General features: G+C 41.2%; 1 protein-coding gene across 1 annotated transcript; it reads right to left on the bottom strand.

The window, feature by feature from the left end:
- Window positions 1-6,039: 6,039 nt before the first annotated feature.
- LOC114144881 (ribosomal protein S6 kinase beta-2-like) lies at window positions 6,040-17,369 on the bottom strand. Its single transcript, XM_028018109.1, has 16 exons — window positions 17,161-17,369; window positions 15,663-15,717; window positions 15,551-15,588; window positions 15,362-15,476; window positions 14,877-14,945; window positions 14,419-14,566; window positions 14,246-14,303; window positions 14,065-14,165; window positions 13,897-13,987; window positions 12,857-12,947; window positions 12,617-12,724; window positions 11,346-11,408; window positions 10,505-10,582; window positions 10,288-10,395; window positions 10,096-10,208; window positions 6,040-9,214 (listed from the first exon to the last, which is right to left on the bottom strand). The coding sequence occupies exons 2-16, from the start codon at window positions 15,714-15,716 to the stop codon at window positions 9,037-9,039; spliced, it is 1,413 nt and encodes a 470-aa protein (XP_027873910.1). The 5' UTR covers window position 15,717; window positions 17,161-17,369; the 3' UTR covers window positions 6,040-9,036.
- Between the last annotated feature and the right edge of the window lie 1,972 nt (window positions 17,370-19,341).

Below are 19,341 nucleotides of genomic sequence, written 5' to 3'. Positions count from 1 at the left end.
TTAGATATATAAAAATTCAACGCCACAGCCTGCAGATGTCATTGTCTCAATCTGCCAAGCGACCTTTGACCTCATTTGGTTGTTTCATCAATGAGGCAAGGTCAGGTGAAAATGTTAGTATGAACAAATCTGCATCTGGGAAGAAATTGTCCCAGTTCCACCAGACCAAGAACTCCACCTTAGCTCTGTCCTGAACTGGTTTCCTGCGTGGCGTCGTCTGGTACCAGTCATTCAGTGGACAGACACGCTGCGTGGAGAGGATCGCCTTTAAGGGGTGAAGGTGGGGAGGGTTTCAACTGTGGGAATGACAACGATGTAGAAAACATCATTTTCAGGTTCCTTCAGGTCTAGAAGATCTAAAATATCTGACAGTTTTAAGCTGTGTGTGAACAGCAGGGCATGTAGAGTAAACTGGAAACCAATGGACAGCAGCGTAGTGCTGAATGTGTGTTAGGCTAACGGCAACAACTGTTGCCAGGCTCACATTCACTCCTGTTATGTTCAAAATATGGATGAAGGGATACAATTTTCTTTATATATCAGTACAAGACACTTGAAAGAACATATGTTCAAAATATTATATTTATATTTATTTATTAAAGTATTTTACTGACTTCCTCTTGTACAGGTTTGACAGACATTGACCTCCAGCGGAGGTCAGGCAGGAAGTAAAGAGGTCATGTGCCCTTTCACACTAGATACATGAAATTGATATTGCTTAGAGTTGACACACGATCATTTTATTTTATAACTTCAATTAGCTGCCAAAAGTCAAAATAATTATTTTAGAGCTTCCATAAGTTCGATAAAATGTCTGGCAACAGTTGTTCCCGGTGGGATTAAATGGGTTAATAATTAGTTATAAGAAAACAAGATTTTAACCCAGGAATTTAATTAGAAAATATGTTTTCTGCTTCAAAGTGAAAAGGTTCCTTTAATCTGACAAACAAACCTGATTTGAATGTTTATTCTTATTTATTGAATATGAGTGTTTACATGATGTTCAAGCTGTAAAACATCAGGGAGCCGTTTTGTTCCACAGACGCCGCTGGACCTCTGGAGTAAAAACAGGAAGTTTCAGGTTGTTTGCTGAAGCAGACGTTGATTTTAAAACATACATATGAATCTACTAATATTCTCACATAATCATATTTTATTACTGAAGAAATGGTTGTTTCTGTTGAAGGCGACTGATCCCAGAACGCCGTCCATGTTCGACCTCTGGGGTCACGTTCCCACTGCTGACGTCGGTTTTCTGCCTGACAGCAGGGTAGCTCGTGTTTACCAGCCAACATCTGCTGTCTGTTTTCCTGTAAGTGTTGAGAGGAATGTGGTGACAGAGAAAAGCAAAGTCAGACTGAATCTGAGAAAATTCTCTGGAAGGGTTCGGCCCGTCGGCCGGCCCGGGTCCCTGAGTCATCTCGCTTCGTTCCTCCTCGCTTCTTCCCGCCTGTCCTGCATCCTGCTGGGTTTTCCTTCGCTCTGTCAACATCTCTGAAGATTAGGGTCAGCTCTGGAAATACACGCTGCTGTGGATAAGCCCAGAGCAAGATGGCTACCTGCTGAGGACGCCTGGATGCAGGCAGGGGTCACAGGGTCACAGGGTTCACTGAGGTCACATGATGTCGCATGATGTTAAGATGGAGGAACCAGAGATCCTGAGATCAACGAGCAGACGTCTGACGGACGGAGAAAGTCCATCTGTCCCTAACCTGGAAGTAAAAGGTTTCCAACATTTCCAGAAATAAAAATCTGAAAAGTGCGGCCTGCATTTGTAGTCAGTCTCCATGTAAAACTTGATTTTGCTACAGATTCTCAGTTGCATTTAGGTCTGGACTTTAACTAGGTCGTTCAGACACATAAATATTGATAAATAAAAACATTTCTATGCAGCTCTGGTTTGACCCTTCAAAGCATGAATTTATATCTAATTGTAAAAATAATAATAATTACTTTTGTTTTTCTTCTCAAGCAGAGAGACATTAAAGATCCACTGTTACTGTATCAACCTTCACACCTCTCAGGTCTTCTGGTTCTGCTCTGCACCAGAACCAGAACCAGAACCAAACATGGAGAAGCAGCATTCAGCTTCTATGCACCACAAATCTGAAACAAACTTCCAGAAAACTGGAAAACAGCCGAAACACTGAGTGTTGAGTTTTGTCAGGTTTGCTTTGAAAGGGATCGTCTCTACCATGAAACTTTTAACTGGATTTCACTCAAAGAGCCTTCAATTTAGCTGATCCATGTTTACTTTCGTATGACGGTTACCATGGTGATTTAGCCTTTTTCAGGTCCTTCACAGTTTGTAGAAAACCTTTGCACGGTTCTGAATGTACATGTGCTACCATCTCTGTTTGCTTCTCATGCTGTGGCACTTTTTCAAACAGGAGTGATGGGTCAGTCCCACCAAAAGTACCTGCGCTCTGACTGCCAGGAGATTGAGTCCACCTGGTTCTCATCACTAACAAGCAGAAGGTGCAGCAGAGAGGAGAGGCTACCTGGCAGCTCACCAGAACACTGGCCTCCTTTAAATCTGCTTGGAGCTGCTTCAGAACTGTAATAAACTGGACATTGATCAACATATTTGATGTGCATCAGTAATTTTGATGATGGCACCAGATGTTTGTTTCAGGTTTCTCTGATGTTTTCATGACTTTTTATTTTTGTGTTTTCATGATGTGAAGCACTTTGAACAGCCTTGTTGCTGAAATGTGCCATACAAATAAACATGATTGATTGAGAGATTATTAATCTGAACATTTGACCTACCAAGTGTATAAATTTAGGTATGATGCTAATTAGTGACATTAGGAACTTAAGGATGAAGACAGTGTTTTTATCTCAGCATGTTATTTTATTTATGCTAATGTTGCCCAAACAAACATTTGAAACTGAGTCAAATATGTGTTTTTGAACAACCGCTGCTGTTTCATCACTGCGGTGCCGTTAGCCTGTCTGTGGGTCAGTGGGTCGGTGTTGACCTGCTGGGTTCACTGGTCTCCATGATGCTGGTTGTTCTCTGAAGAACAACTGAGACCAGAACCAGAACATCTGGGTTTAAACTTACATAAAACCCAAACAGTCTCAGGCTGGTGAAGGGGTTGAATACTTTTTGAAGGTTCTACACAGAACCAGATGTTTGCTGGCAGCCATCATGTCTTCACCTCATAAAGGCCCAAATATGGCAGAGCAGAGCAGAATACCCAGAGGACCGGGGCCGGGTGTGAAAACTAAACCAGAACCAGGTGTTCTGATCAAATCCAGCTCATCACAGTCGGCCACTCTGGTCCGGACCCAGAAGGAGCTGGAAGGAGCAGAGAAACGGCGGCTCTGATGTGAAGATTCATTTTTCTCCAGAGACAGAAGAGCTGCTCTGCAGGAGAGCAGAACCAGAACCGATCCATGTGGGATCCATGAAGATGCTTGGTCTCCTGCATCTGTGAGGCAGCCTGCATTTAGAAAGGTTAAAGGTCACTGCAAGAACTTCCTGCAACAGGAAGTTGACTGAAAACAACAGTTACCTTCCAGGATTCATCCAAACTACACAGGAAAGACAAAGAAAGATGAAATATGATATTAAAAGATGGAATTGATTATTTCAAGAACACTTTTTCTCCTGTAATTTGTCGCAGAAGTGGCTCTGTGCTGCCGCCAGCTGGTCACCACAGGTACTACACGCTACTTCACCTCTGCTGTCTTTCTGTAAACATGGAGGAGCATGTTGAACATCTGCATCTAAAAGCAAATACAAGTGACAAGATACACAATTCTAGTGAAAAATAAGGAGAGCGGGAAGGAAAAGCAGCTTTTGATCCTTAAAGCAACATGTTGGCAGACAGGAGGAATGCTAATTAAGAGCCGGTTGTGCAACTGCTTTGTGAAAACTTTGCTTTCAAGAGTTTCGCAACTGGGTTTTAAACAAAAGCCACGTTTTCTCCTGGAAAACAGAGAATCAAAGACAGATGAGGAAAAGTGGCTTCGGCTCCCACGTTCCTCAGTTTCTAACGCTCCGGTCCGGGACCAACCCGGATCTGAACACCGATCCAGCATGTGTGGCTGGATCCCTTCAGTGTCACAAAGCGTCCTGGATGGGACCCATGTGGTTGACTCAACCTAACCCTGATTGGCCAGACCAGATGGGTCCCTTTATGGGTATCACATTGGTATCATGCAGAAGTTTGTGGGACCCATATGGGTTTTACCCAGAGTGGTCCTAATTAGAAGATTATTTTGTTTAAAGTGAAAAAACAATTTGTTGTTAAATGCACTAAATTATTTAACAGAATGACTGGAAGATGAATCTGGTGAAGCATCAAAACCAAAAGCAGTTGATCACATCCGACTCAAAATGATGAAAATTAATAATTTTTCTGTCTTTGTTCAGAGGGAAGAAGTGACCTGGTTTATCCTCCCAGCTGGCCTTCGCTAACGTCTTCCAGGCTTAGAGATTCACAAAGTCAGGAAAAATATTCCAGAAGAAATTAAGTTCTTTAAACACAATAAGACAATAAATATTTCCTCTTCTTCAGATCTCCTGTTACATATGGAGTCCCTCAGGGCAGTTCAGAACATTAGAAAATAAAAACACAGTCACTGTAGGTCTTTCATTCCTTTTCATACTTTAACAAAATCATTTAGTGATGGATTCTCCTCATCTTAACTCGTCCTTTCCAGCAGATCTTTGCTTTATTCTATCTTTAGATCAACCAGTTCTGCTTTCCTCCAGCTGACTTCATTACTGTAAAAGTTTATTTTCTCAGCAGCAGCTCGTCCAAAATGCTTCATCATGGTTCTGTTATGAAGATGTGAAGCTGGCCCGGTTCCTTTAGCAGCAGCCTCATTATTGAGGCAGTTTTATTAAATCTTTCAGCACAGAACGTCTCCTGATTCAACCCCAGAGTCTGCAGGCAGAAAACCAAACATCCACAAACTGAAGCTCTTTAACTCCTTCAGTAACTTTTCAAACTGTTTGATGAAAAATCAGTCGAGTTCCAGAGTTTATTTACGGGAGTTTGACAGTTAAAGTAGAGCTGCTCTCATGCTGGAGGCTTCAGGCAGCTCTCAGTTCTGTCAACATTTACATGTTCATAAGTGAATCTGGCTTGGACTTCGTATTGCGCAGCTTTCCACACTGCATCACTTATCATTCCAGAAATCCACTGAGGTTCTGTTCTCCTATTGTTCTGTGATGAAACGGGTTTATTGTTCTGCAGAACGACCGGATCCTGGTTCTGGAACGTGGCTGAAGCTGGGAGGTCTCACTGCTCTTATGTAACAGGAAACATTATTTCTACACCTTTAAAGCTTTCGCCATAAAAGACGAATGTTGGGTCATAAAAAGTCATTTGCTTCTAACTGGGTTCGGATCCGGGAAGTTTCCTGACCAAAACTCGGATGAAAAAGTTCTGACTGGGCATGCTGTGGTTTGGAGGCCTTGAGTCCTCGATGCAGCCGTCGCAGGTTCGATTCCTGGACCTGGCAACATTTGCCGCATGTCTTCCCTCCTTTCCTGTCAGCCAACTTTAACATAAGGGACACTGGAGGGGAGAAAAAAAGGTTCTGATTTTATGGTCCGGGCAGACGGATCTCCCTGGTTCTGCCTGGTTCTGAAGTTTTATTCCTTAAGTTCTACAGGAAGACAAACTGACCCCTTCCCCTCGCTTTCTTCTTCTACTACTCGCCAACTTGCATTATTTGCTGTTATTTCAACTGTTAACTGTTTTCTGATTTTGTTTCTCTCCATAGAGTATTTCTCTGCATTTAGTCGTTTCAGCTTTTTATTTAGTGACTGAACTAAATATAGTTTCAATCTGACATATGAATGAATTATGACTCAAATTAACCCCATTTTTTCCTCTAAAAGCTAAATGCCTTAAATTGCTATAAATTTTTGACTGTAACTTTACAAACCCATAGTTGTGAGCATTGTGTCTCTGCACAATGACCTAAAACTAATGCACAAATCCTGCTGCGTAGGAGCCTTTGCCCACTGTCGCCAGCTGCTTTCTGTGCACTGAATGACTGATCGTCTCAACGTCCCAGAAAATCAGATTTATTCACAACATTCATCAGTTAGAGGAACCAGAAAACGATCCCAAATATAAACCTTTTGTTCTTTAGTGTTTACAGATCTGTACAATTCCAGAGGTGCATTATTCCTTTGTCACCACGACAAAACCTCTTCATAGTAACAATTAATTATGTAAATAAATAAACAAAACCCAATTAACTAAATCATTTTCTGACGTGACCCAGTCAGAGGTTATGAGGCTGATCCAAACACTGCAGACAAGAAAACAACTTTAAAAAACTAAATTAAAACCAAATGGAAGCTCACACGTTTCAAAACCCTGAAAATATCTAAAGATGGAACTGCAAAAAAAAAAAGTTTAAATATCAGTTTTAATTCCTGTGGTTATGTTTGATCGATTTTCAGTCTGAATTAACAACAGAAAACTGGATTTATTTAAAGTTGGGCGGTGGGCCTGGACAGTTTATGAGCCTGTCGTCACTCTGAGGTTATTAACTGATCCTGGAGGAACAAAAACATTAAATAGTGAAAAGTTTCTCAGCCTGCTGGCGGATTTTATCTTATTGACGTTTAATCGATAAATTCAGAGCAGCTGTTCAGCCGAAAAACTTTCCACTTCACAGCGATAGAGCGAAAGCTGTTCTGCCATTTCAACTCTGATAAAACATCCCAGGAAATCTGAAGAGTTTTAACTGGTTCAAACTGGTTTCAGTTCTGTGACCAGAACTAAAACCAGGCCGGATCAGAACTGGCACCGGCTTTTTACCGCTGCTGCAAACAGAATTCAGTTTTACATAAATTCATTTACATAAATAATATCAGTTCATGGATTCACTCAGAGGAAGAGCTTAAAATTATTCAGAATTTTGAAAAATAAGAAGAGAAAAATGTCAACATTAAAATAAATACTTAATGCATTTTTAATGCTTGAAATATTTTAGGCTGCAAATGCCTCCTGAAATTTGCCAAAACAAAAGAAAACCTCTTCATCTGCACCTAAATGATTTTTCTTCACTGTCTGACATTAAATGACCCTGAATTTTATTTTATTTTTTGGTTAAAATGACCATTTCAATTTGATCAAATCCAGATTAATTTTACTTTGTTTGAAGTCAGAAATTTACATACACCTACAGATTACTGTCCCTTTAAAAAACAGGTTTCAAACTCCAGGCCTGGAGGCCCGCTGTCCTGCAACGTTTAGATGTTCCTCTGCTGAACCACCTGGACAGAATAATCAGGTCATTAAGACTCTGGGTCCAGGTCCTGGTCCTGTTCCAGGTTCTGGTTCTGGTCCTGGTCCTGGAGAACTGACCTACACAGGAGCAGGTAATTACGCCGTTTCATTCCAGTGTTTTGTACCTGTGGCTCATCTGAAACCTGCAGGACAGCGACTGGAGGCCTGGAGTTTGATACCTGTGCACTAAGGCAAGGCCAGCTGATGATGTCACAGCTTTATAAGCCAATGATTGGTTCATTCACATCACCTGAGGTAAACAGCACTTTGAACAAACCGCTTCCTAGTGTGACATCATGACCAATTTACAAAAAAATAAGAAATCAGTCAAGATAAAAGAAGAGTTCAGACGGTTCTGTGGTCAGCCATGGTTCTGATCCGGTGAGGACCGGTTCTGTCTCCCACAGACCAACAGGTTCTGGTATGAAACGGGTCCAGTTAAAGACCTGGAGGAGACTCGGTGTGAAGCAAACCCCTGGGCTGAAAAGCCGCTCAGAGAGGAAGAAGCCACCAGTCCAAGCGGAACCAGAACCAGAGTTCCCTCAGGCTGGTGAAGTTTGATGGAGTGAAAACTGGACCTTTGGCTGCAGGAGGAACCGGTGCGCTTCACAAAGTAAACAGAGTCATTTTGAAACATTGAAGCAACATGACTGAGGAGGTTGATGCTCAGACCGTCTTCCTAACGCAAGAAAACTCAGCAGACCAAACTTCAGGACAACGTTTGGGCGGATCCGACCCGGTTCCACCGGTTCTGTTGGGAGGAACGGCTCAAATTTCCAGCAAACTTCTCTGAGAGGCTTGTGGAAGGAAACCCAAAACCTTCGACCCAAGTCCGTTTAAAGGGAAGTTCTGCCAAATGCTAAGAAAAAGATACAAACTTTGAAGAAAATATTTTTGATAAAACAGGAAATATTCGGACCAGAACCAGACTGTCCCTGATCATCCGGATCGTCCTGATTCCCGTTTAGAGGAGCTTCCTGAGTGATTCCCTGCTGGTTGGACTGAAGGGGAACTAAACACCTCTGATCCGTCACCAACGCGGTTTAACGTTGTAGTAACAGCTTCTGTGAGATCAACGGTTTGGTTTCTGATAGGACCGGTCCATCGGTCCATCGGTCCAATCAGAACAAGTTTGGCAACAGACATGAAGATCCAGAGAAAAAAGAAAAGACAAACATGACATCCTGCCGCGTGGATCATTCAGCAGATTTCTGTATACAGTCATTAAAGAATCTGTGTTATAATTTACAAACTCATCATTTCAAAGCTGAAGACAGTGATTGTTTTTCCTATTGAGTTTTTAGCTCCTGTCTCTTTAAGGCCCAGTCTGCTCTGATTGGTTAAATGTTCTCAACAGAACCAACAGGCAGACTGATGTCATCACGTTTTCTTTTTACATGCAGAAATAAATAAAAGCCACTAAAAGAACAGAAGGGTTAAAGTTTAACTTCCTGTCGACCTCTGACAGACTCATTACTGGAAAACCTTAAATCAGAGCTTCCTGTCTCTGTAATTAAACTACACAGTTTCCAGTCCATCCATCACAAATCCCAACTCGACCCCATAAACACGCAGGGAAGCTGCTAAAGGAAAATCAATGCCTTCTTCTCCTTTAATTAGATTTAGAAGGAGTTCCTGTACAGCGGAGCCTCAGTCTACAGGATTTAGCGTTTGGTTTCTTCAGAGCTTTAAAGGAAACCTGAAGAAATGAGCCGACAGACGATGATCCATGGAGCAGACAGAATCCCTCTGGTTTTCCTGGGCCTCATCTGCGATGCTCCTTCTTCTTCTTGTTCCTGGAAGGCGTCTTGATGGGCCGACTCGCCGCGCCGTTCTCCAGCGGGCCGGGAGGCGGAGCGGCGGGCGGAGACGTGGGGGAGAACAGGTCCGCTTCCCCGTCCATGCTGGACTTAAAGGGCCCGGCCGGAGAGAACTTCAGAGGACTGAGGAGAAGAAAACAGAAATAATGTCTTCTAACCAACCCAAGGATTTCCTTCATCCCTCGACTTTAGTAAGGCAGACAAACTTTAAAAAAATATTTCTTCAAACAAAATGTAGCTGTTGAAATAAAGATTCAAATGACTTTTTCAAGTTGAGATGGAAATCAAAATCTTTATACGAAGTTAAGTTGTATGACTTTATTGTGATGACCCGTTTATTCACCAGTTTCCACAAAAATCAGTAGAAAACTGGAATTTAAGACTTTTTAAGAACGCCATGGATGGATTTAAGACCCATTTCTCCACAGAAATGTATGAATGTCGTCCAGATTAAAGGCAATAAATTTCCACTTACCCAGGACAGATGAAAGAAGCTAGCTAGCCTGGTAACTAGTAAAGGCATGTTAGCAGCTAGTTAGCATTAGCCTGTCAAGTCTCAGTGAGACTGAAATGTTTGTCTAACAGAAACATCCTGAGAGAAAAAAATACAAAGACTTTACTAGATTAAATAGTGCTTTTAATGTGACTAACACATTAAAGGCCAACTTGGTTTTTAAAAGGAACTTTAGACATTTTAAGGCCTTAATTTTACACAAATTAAAGAATTACAAACTCTGCAACTTAATTTTTTTTTTATTAAAGGAAATTGTGAAAGAGATGCTATAGTGGACATTATTAAATTGAACACTGATAATGTTTTCTGGGATGTTAATTAAATCCACCCAATTCATATTTTATATTTGTATTTAATTAATTTGTTGAAATCAGTTTTCATTTTTGACATTAAAACAGAAACATTTAGATTTTCAGAAGTAATAAAATGGTACAACATGAAGCAGATGAATACTTTAGCAGCCGCTGTGCGCTGCAGTACCACTTCCTACCTGATGGGGGTGCGCGGGCTGCTGTTGTGGCGGCGGACGTGACGCGATCGCGGCTCAAACGAGAATCCTTCCTTCAGACTCTCGAGGACCGACGGCGCCACGAAGGAGAACCCCTGCCGGAGGAAATGAAAACTAAAACAGCTGAAAGAAAAAAAGAAAAACGTTCCAGAATATGGAGGCTGATGGACTGACGGCGAAGGCGAGCTCGGCGCTGTGGCTCAGCCTGGTGTCGTCCGGACTGTCCACCGGCGTCTGTCTGGTGAACCTGGTGTCAAACTGGCTGACGTCTTCCTCAGAGTGCTGACAGGAGGGAATGGAGACGCTCGGTTACAGCAGAACACGCTTCAAATGTGTGGAAAGAGGAGAAAGAAGCCACTGAAAGTCAGAGCAACCATAGAAGAAGACCAACCAGTTGCGGTTTGTACGGTGGGTCCACTCGCTTGTTCAGCAGCTCCTCCCAGCTGATGTGTCTGAAGAACGGATGTTTCTGCAAAGAAACAGGAAAGAAGCCAGGGAAAGTTAACGATGCTGCCACACTTCGTTCAACCTTTAAATCAACATTTCCACTGTTGGTAAAAACAAGATGCTGGAAGTTCAGAAACACTGAAACAGCATCCAGGATTCACACAGCAAAATCTGACAGTTAACGGAGAAAACAGCAGATCTGAATTAAAAGTCTACAAAAACAAACAAAAGCAACATTTTCAGAAGCAGAATCGGTTCTGAACGGACAGAGGAGGAACAGAAACCTTTTAAACTTTTTAAACTCCAGCCTCTATGAGGAGGAAGCCGCTTGGATCCAGGATCCAGTTGTTCTGCGTCTCCTGACCCGATTCCCAGCCCAGGCCTGAAGCTGCCATGAAGGTGCATTAAGGAGCGTTAACTCAGATCCTTCCTGCCAGCAGCTGTCAGACTCCAGAACCTTCACTGCTCCCAACAAACCCAACATGTTTACAGCCCTGCTGCTGGTGTTTCTGAACTGCACTCCTTGATGTGCAGTACACATGAACATTATGTACACTAAAATAAAAAAGCATGATATTTGTATTTCTGATAACTGCACAGTATTTTTTCATGTTGTGATCTTGTACAGTATATTGTTGATCTTATTTTTGTTCTTTTTCATCTATATTTTGAAGATTTTGGATGTTTTGTGTGAACCTTCATCCAGATGCTGCTGTTACACCTGAACGTCCCCAGAGTGGGACAGCAGAGGACATTTCTGATCCAACACGACCTGCAGCGGCTACCTGGATATCAGCGGCGTCGTCTTTCCCAGAGCCGAGTCTCTGAGCCGGATTCTTCTTCAGCAGCTGGAAAAAAATTCAACAGAGAAACTTTTAATGATTTCTGCAGCTTGTCTTTAAAAAAACTCATCAAACTTGGGAAATAACTTTGTTTAGTGCCGTGTGTCGCTGTAACTTCATCTGACTGCCACATGCTTAGACTCTGTCTTATAATAGCTCTGTGTGTGTGTGGGTGTGTGTGTGTGTGTGTGAGGGAGGGTGTATTAATTACTTCACAATGATTTTCCACATCATTCTAACTTATTTTTCTGTCATTTAGCATTTTAAACCTGTAACGCTGCAGGATTCAGTTCTGCCAGCAGGTGGCAGCGTTGCATCAGTTTCTCACAATGAGCCTCAGTATCAAGTATCTGTATCAAGCTAGAATCAGTCAGTAGTGAATAAAGGATAGCTATACAGAGTAGAGCTGCAACTGGAGCCTAAATGTTAAACTCTGTGTTTCTGCATAAAGCAGAAGCATTTTGTTTAAATGACCTGTTCAGTTCATGACCTGTTCAGTTCATGATGATCTTTTATTTAAACTCAAATGTGAATAAGTCCATTTTTCTCCACATCATTCTAACTTATTTTTCTGTCATTTAGCATTTTAAACCTAAAAAATGCTAATATATTAGCATTTTTATTATATAGAGATATATTAAAGATATATTATATATTAAGATATATTAGATAGATTAGACATATTAAGATATATTAATTTAATATCTCAGTTTTCATGTTCATCTTAAACACACAGCTTACATGTGCTGAAATCTGACATGATTCATAACATCTGAGTTTTGTTTTCATGTTGCTTTGTGGCAACAATAAACACATTCCTGGTTCAACAATAACTTCTAATTACTGTAAACAGAAATATGAAAAACCGCTCCAGGCTGAGTGGATCAAACTGAGGACTGGATGTGGAATAAATGTATTTTTCATAGTTACAACATGAGCAGGTTTCTCTTTCTGAAGGAGATTAGGGAGCAGAAATCTGGAAACATTGATAGCATTTTGGTAAATAACCAAATATAACAGAGAAATAATTTTAAAAAGTCCAATAATTGATTGATTATTGTAAAAAAATTATCTTTTTTTTCACTTTATGGGCTCTATGTTTGAATGTATTCACTTTGGCATTAAAACCAATGTCAAATCACAGGGTGTGTATTTTTAAATGGCGTGTGGGGGTGTGTGTGTGTGTGAGTGTGTGGTGTGTGTGTGTGTGAGACCTTTTTGATCATGTCTTTGGCTTCGAACGTGATGTACGGAGGAAGACTGACTTTACACTTCAGGATCTTGTCGATGGTCTTCTTCCTGTTCTCAGCTGTGAACGGAGGCTAAATGGAAACATTTCAGAGAGACGCTGCTTAGCAACAGGAATCAGAAGAAACTATAAAAACATAAAAATAAGACTTTGACACAGCAGGTGGGACTGATTCACTGTTTCCATGCTTCTTCTCTCAGCTTACCGATCCAGTCAGCATGTCGTGCATCAGCGCGCCGAGGCTCCACCAGTCCACGGCTCGGTTGTGACCCGACCTGGTGAGGATCTCTGGAGCCCTGCAGCACAACCAAAGTTTCTCTAAAAGCTCAAACACATACGAGTCCTGGGTTTGTGTTTAGACCAGTGTTTGTGGATGGCTGCAGGTGGTGCAGTTGGTCTCATTGCTGCCTGGCAGCACCAAGGCCCTGGGTTTGAATCCCAGCCTAGCGTCTTTCTGCATAGTCTGCAGGTTCTCTCTGGGTACACTGACTTCCTCTCACGGTTCAGAACCATGACTGTTGGGTTAAGTGGTCTGTAAATCTCCCTCAGGTATGAGAGTGAACGGTTCTGTCCAGTGTGTCTCTGTGTGATGGACACTGTGATCATTTTGGGTTTTTTCTGGTATTTCTGGTATTGCTGTGGCGCTCTGCAGCAGCTGTAGTTTCAGAAACTTCAATAGATGACAAAGACTGGACTAACTGCCTCATTCATTCATAGAACGTCACAATATTCATAACAATCATCAAATAAGAAAATATTTATCAAAATATGTCTCCTACAATGGAAAGTATGTCAAATTTAACTGTCTAATAAAGAAAAATTCATTTAGTCTTGAAAGAAACCAAACTGTTTATAGATTCACATGTAGGGAGAATATTTTACACATCAGAACATCTGCAGTTTCCTTAGCTTTATTTTATAGAAATCAATAAGATATTCAGACGATATTCTGTGACAGATTCCAGCCACTGGAACGGTCTGGTTTTAACACGACTCAGTGCAGAGCGTCACTAGCTACCGTGGCTAGCAGATGCTGTCCAGCCCAGTTGCCTTCATCTCTGATTGCCTGGTGAAGAGGAAACATCCTGAAATGTGAGTTTGAACTTGATCATAAACCCAAAGCCACCAGTTAGTAGCAGACCCTTGGTGTTTTCAGTCATTTTAAACAACCAAATATTATGTTTTCTGAATTTTTCTGTTCTTCAGGTTCAGGTGTTTTTGTGTGGAGTGTGTGCAGTTACCCACATATACTCGATGGTGCCACAGAAGGTGTGTGTGATGGTTCCATCATGGATGGACTCCTTACTGAGGCCAAAATCAGTCAGCTTGATGTGCCCTGACCACGCAGAGATCAATACAATCATCTGGATGTGATTATTGCTTATGGATATTAACCTGTGCAGCCTGCCTCACCTTGATGACACAGCATGATGTTCTCAGGCTTCAGATCTCGGTAGATGATCCCGTTGGAGTGCAGGTGACCCAGGGCCATCGTGATCTCTCCCAGGTAGAAGCTGGAAAACAGTTCAACCCCGTCACCTGAAAGGATCGCCATGACGACGCTCTCTGACCTCAACGCAGACAGAGATCTCACCAGGCCGTGTCCTCCATAAAGATTCCCTCCTTCTCCAGCTGCATGAACAGTTCTCCTCCTGGTGACCCAGAGAACAGCTGAAGGTCACTACCATCATCATCACCATCATCATCATCAGGCTTCACCATCATCATCATCATCATCACCATCATCATCAGGCTTCACCAGCTTACCGCTCAGACACTCCAGGATGAGGTAGAGCTTTCCTCCCGTCTGGAAGGCGTACAGCAGGTCCACGATGAACGGGTGTCTGACCTTCTCCAGGATCTCGCGCTCGGCTCGGGTGTGAGCCGTGTCTTTGGCGTTACGGACGATCTTAGCCTGCAGGAGTCAGGGAAATGTTTAAACAAAGGTCTAAATATTAAATAGTTCATTTTTACTGTCCACTTTTCATGTTTTGAACCATTTCTCTGTCAGTTGTCTGCACCGCTCTTCTTTTACCGTCTCACTCACCTGTATCTCATTTTTCTGACTCAGAGCATTTCTCCCTTCAGTAATTTATCCTATTTTTTTCACTTCTCTAAAACTGTTTGTGTTTTATGTCACAAACTTTCCCGTTATTGACACAATTCTGTCCAAATCTGAACCGAAGATAAACAATGGAGACAGCCCAGGTCCAGCACCAACTTACCTTCTTCAGGACCTTCATGGCGAATATCTTTCCTGTTTGGGGACCTTGAACCTTCCTCACTTGGAAAACCTTAAAGAAAGACGGACGTTAAAGAATGTTAAAATAGTTCAGCACAAAACTCCTGATTCAGTGATAAATATACAGACCAGTCTGCCAATCCACGTCACTTCAACAGAACCCAGACCGAGGCTAGTAGGCGGACCGGAGTTTGGTCGGCATCAGAGTTTGATTACGCATTCACACCTTCCCAAACGAACCCGACCTTCTAGACAAACGGACTGCAGCTGGAATAAACCGGACTGAAGCGGGCTGGTGGTGTGCATCCTAAAGCAGCATGGTTCTACAAGTCTTCACTGAGATGTTGTGCTACCAAAACGCCAAAACTGTTCTCTCTCCGTTTCAGTCTTTTTTTAAAGGTGGTTGAACTGATGACTTCATGACAGACGTGTTGTGAAACCAGACACCATGAGCAGAGCACGGCTCACCTTGCCATAGGCCCCTTTGCCCAGAACGGTGAGGAGCTCGAAGCAGTCCGGTCCAACTCTCTCGCTGTCTCTGTTCACGTTTTCACTGGTCAGCTCCACCTCCTCCGTCTGACCGCTGCCATGACATCACAGCAGGAGAAATTAGCTCGCTGCAGCATCTACATCTGTCTGGGCTTCGTCTGAACTCACCTGTCAGGTTCAACAACTGTCACCTCACACGCGTCCTCCTGGAGGTGAAAGGTTAGAGGTCACTACTTGTCTTTGTTACATCACGGCGGTGCGTGATCCAATCATTGCTCACCTCTGTGTCGCTGCCGTCCTCCGTCTCCAGGTCGATGTCAAACACTCCTGCCATCCTAAAAAACAACATATCAGATATCATAAATCAGTTTATTTGAACTTTGGTTTGTTACAACTATTTCAGAACTCCTCTTTAAATCACCATCTGGCCAAATATACAGACAGATGTTGGAGTAGGGGATATGATCCAATATGATGGACAGAAAAGATGGTTTGAACATGAAACTAGCATAGTAGCAAAACCCCCTAAAGTTAATGTAACGCTGCATTGGATCAAGGTTTATTTCCACACTACTGACTCTAGGACCTGGTAGAGGTCAGCCAAAATAGGAGTTGGGTGTTTTTTGTAATCAAACTACAGCAGTGATGTTTGACGGCCAAGGACAAAATCACATTTCTGATTACCAGGATGAAAAAACCCCAAATAAAATCAAATTTATCAAAGCAAAACATAATCATGTTTCTGTAACATGGACACCACTGGACCACATCAAGAGAAAGCCACAGTAGCACCACACAGACTGCTGATGAATAGAACTAAACAATATTCCTTCTGACACAAAAGTAGCTGAGGTTCAGGTGGAGGTCAGGGAGTACATTGTTTAAAAAAAAAAAAAAAAAGAAACAGCAGCAGAGTCACAACAAACAAACTGCAGCCCGCAGCAACACGCAGCTGCTGCAGGTCATGGAGCAAGTTGTTCAAACAGAACCGGAGGTGAAAATAGAGGCAGGAACCTGACATAAAGGTGGAGACACTAAACAACAACCTGCATTCCTGCTACTGACAGGCCACGCCCACCTGCTGCTCACCTGGTTTCACAGCCTGTATAAAACTGCAAATACATAGTCAGTCTTTATGTTTTCTTCAGTTTTAAAGGTTCCAGCTTCTTTTCGTCCTTAAGTTTAGTTTAAATTCAACTAAATTACAAAATAAAATAAAAACCCAAAAAGCTACAATGTGCTTCAAGTTTCCTCGAGGTAGGAACTTTAAATCAAACTAAAAATAAAAACGTTTTTACAAGATTAACCCTCAAGCACAAGTCCCTAATTCTTTATTCAATCTTTAACAAACTAATTTTACTCAGATTTTGATCACTAGTGAATTAAATCTCTATTTTAAAATTACAAAATGGAGGAAAATATAAACAAAACACAAAAAAATGTAAACACCTGGATTTTAAGTGTTTTTCTTAGAAAATAATATATTTAAATTTCAACCAAGTCAAAAATATATGGTGGTGTCACTTGGACCAAAACCAGAAGATTCAGAACAACGTGTTCATGATAAAAGGTTCCGTTCGGACTGGACTCCCAACAGACCAGATAAAAGCTGATATTCCTGGGTTTTCTATAGAAAGTATCTGACTGAGAAGAATATTAACTGTTATTACGACGACTGGAAATAAAAACCTGCTCTTCCTGACTGTCAGTGGCAGGAACGAGCTAAGCGAGCTAAATGCTAGCACTGACAGCTACAACAAGCTAATGCTAAGGTTCACCTCGGATCGCTCCGTCTTCCGGTGCCTTCCGCTCTCTTCCGGTCCTCTCAGTCCGTCACTTTAAATTCGGAACAGTTCTTAAACTGTCAGAACCAGCAGGGCTTTCATCGCTGTGTAACAGATAGCAGCGCAGTCAGCTGGTCGGACTCCTGTCAGCAGGACGCCATGAAGCCGCTTCGCGCTGCGGACAACTTCCCAGTAAGGAGGGCAGCGATTGGTTGTTCTAAAAGTAGCAGGTAGTTGCGTAATGACGCAATTACTCGATTTACATATGGTCTAATTAAAATGCGTAACTTTTGTGTTTTAACAACTTTTGTAAAGTATGGACGTCTTTACATGTTAGCTAGAGAAACGTGAAAAGAAGAAGAATTACAAAGAGTTCCTTGATGCCTTTTAATACGTCATAACCTGTCAGACCAACATATTTTACAAAGATATTTTTATTTCTGTTAAGTTTAGGAACATACAGAGAACTTATTTTTTGTTCACTAGCAGTTTGGATAGAGACTCACCCATTAGAGCAGGAATGACTGGGCAGCTTGTGGCTGTTCTAGGAAGGGGGTTTGATATAAAGTATTCACTAAATATATTTGTCCAGCTCAGTCTAAATTATTCCTACATGGATTGATAAAAGACATTACCCTTGGATAACATTTTATTTGCAAATTTGAAGATCACCATTGGCAACAAAAGAAAATAAAGCACATCTGTCAGAGTTATGTAATTTAAATTATTTTTGATTGAAATGAATCTGAATCATCCGTCTTCCATCCCACCCATTCTTCAATTGGCAACACAGACAAAGCAAAAGTTGTGGTTTAAAGATTTATGTTTATTTAGTTCTATTATATCTCTGTTATGTGTTTTCCATAACTTAGCTTTCAAAATACTTGCTAGTTTTGTGGCTTTCATTTCCTCTTTAGCCATTTCACACTTTAAGCACAGAAGCACAACAAAACCCAGTTCATGCTTCCCCTAAAAAAAGTTTATCTTGAAATGAAACCTAAAAATGAAAAACCTACAACATAACACAGACATGAACTTTGAATTGATCTTGATTTTATCTCAAACAAAGCTGAAGGAGGTTTTAGGAACGGGGCATCAAACCGAATAGAGAAGTGGGCTTTCAGTGGAAAGATTGGGCTCCGGGGCTGTTAAAAGGAAGTCAGTGTGGTCTGCAGAAACTAACGCTGCTCTCACCTACACAACAATAAACCAGATGAAGGCAGACTGGATTATCATGATTCTCATTTGTAAGTAATACAAAAATCTTTTACTTTCTGATAGATTCAAGTTTAGTCAATGGAATCAGTAAACCTCCACACAGTGGGATCATCTCAGCTACTTTTAATAAATATGTGGCTTTTATTACAATCTTTGATGAAGATGTGGGATCAGAACACTGAATTATGGCAGCAGTTGGCATAAAGATATGCATTTTACCATCCTAACCATGAGGAAGATGTAAAAGAATTTCTAAAAAATATTGAAATCTAAAACTAAATAAACATCTACAAACTGAAGCAGAAAAAACAGAACCAGGATCTTGAGGGACAAGAACAACAGCATTTGTTTTTTAATTAAATGGATAAAGCCTCTTTGAATACCAAAAAGATCCAAAGTTTGGTGGCTTAATAAACATTTTTTATCTAACTACTTGGTGCCTTCAGTGAATCATGGTTTAAAGACTGAGCAGATCGGAGAACTCAAATGTCTTCAAGCATTCACCTATTTCACATTTGGTGAAAACCTCACGTCGTGATGTAGAGCTCCATCACATTTTAGGAAAAAAATAGTCATTATATTATTGCTTCAAATAGAATTGCTTGCTACTGATCTAAATAATCAAATATTAGGTCCAAGCAATAAGTACTCTGTTAATTAGGGTTCAATAAAATTAGCAGCTTTATGTTGATAGAATAGAATTATTTTCTCACAGTGAGAAAATTCAGGTGTAACAGCAGCAAAGTGACAGAAAATCGAGGAATGCACAATTTAAAATGATGTAAATATACTAAAAGCAAAGACCAGGAATAATTAATAATATAAAATACTGTGTAGTTATCAAAAATAGAATACTCTGATCCCAAGGAATGCAAAGCTGAGTTGGATAACTTTAAAAGTAAAAATGTTCAAATGTTTTGTGTATTTGTGACAATAAAAACTGTGTAAACAACAGCA

This window comes from Xiphophorus couchianus, chromosome 5 (genome assembly GCF_001444195.1).
Source record: "Xiphophorus couchianus chromosome 5, X_couchianus-1.0, whole genome shotgun sequence".
Lineage (NCBI taxonomy): Eukaryota > Metazoa > Chordata > Actinopteri > Cyprinodontiformes > Poeciliidae > Xiphophorus > Xiphophorus couchianus.
The sequence above is the reverse complement of the archived record's forward strand: the minus strand, read 5'-3'. Positions and strand labels throughout refer to the sequence as shown.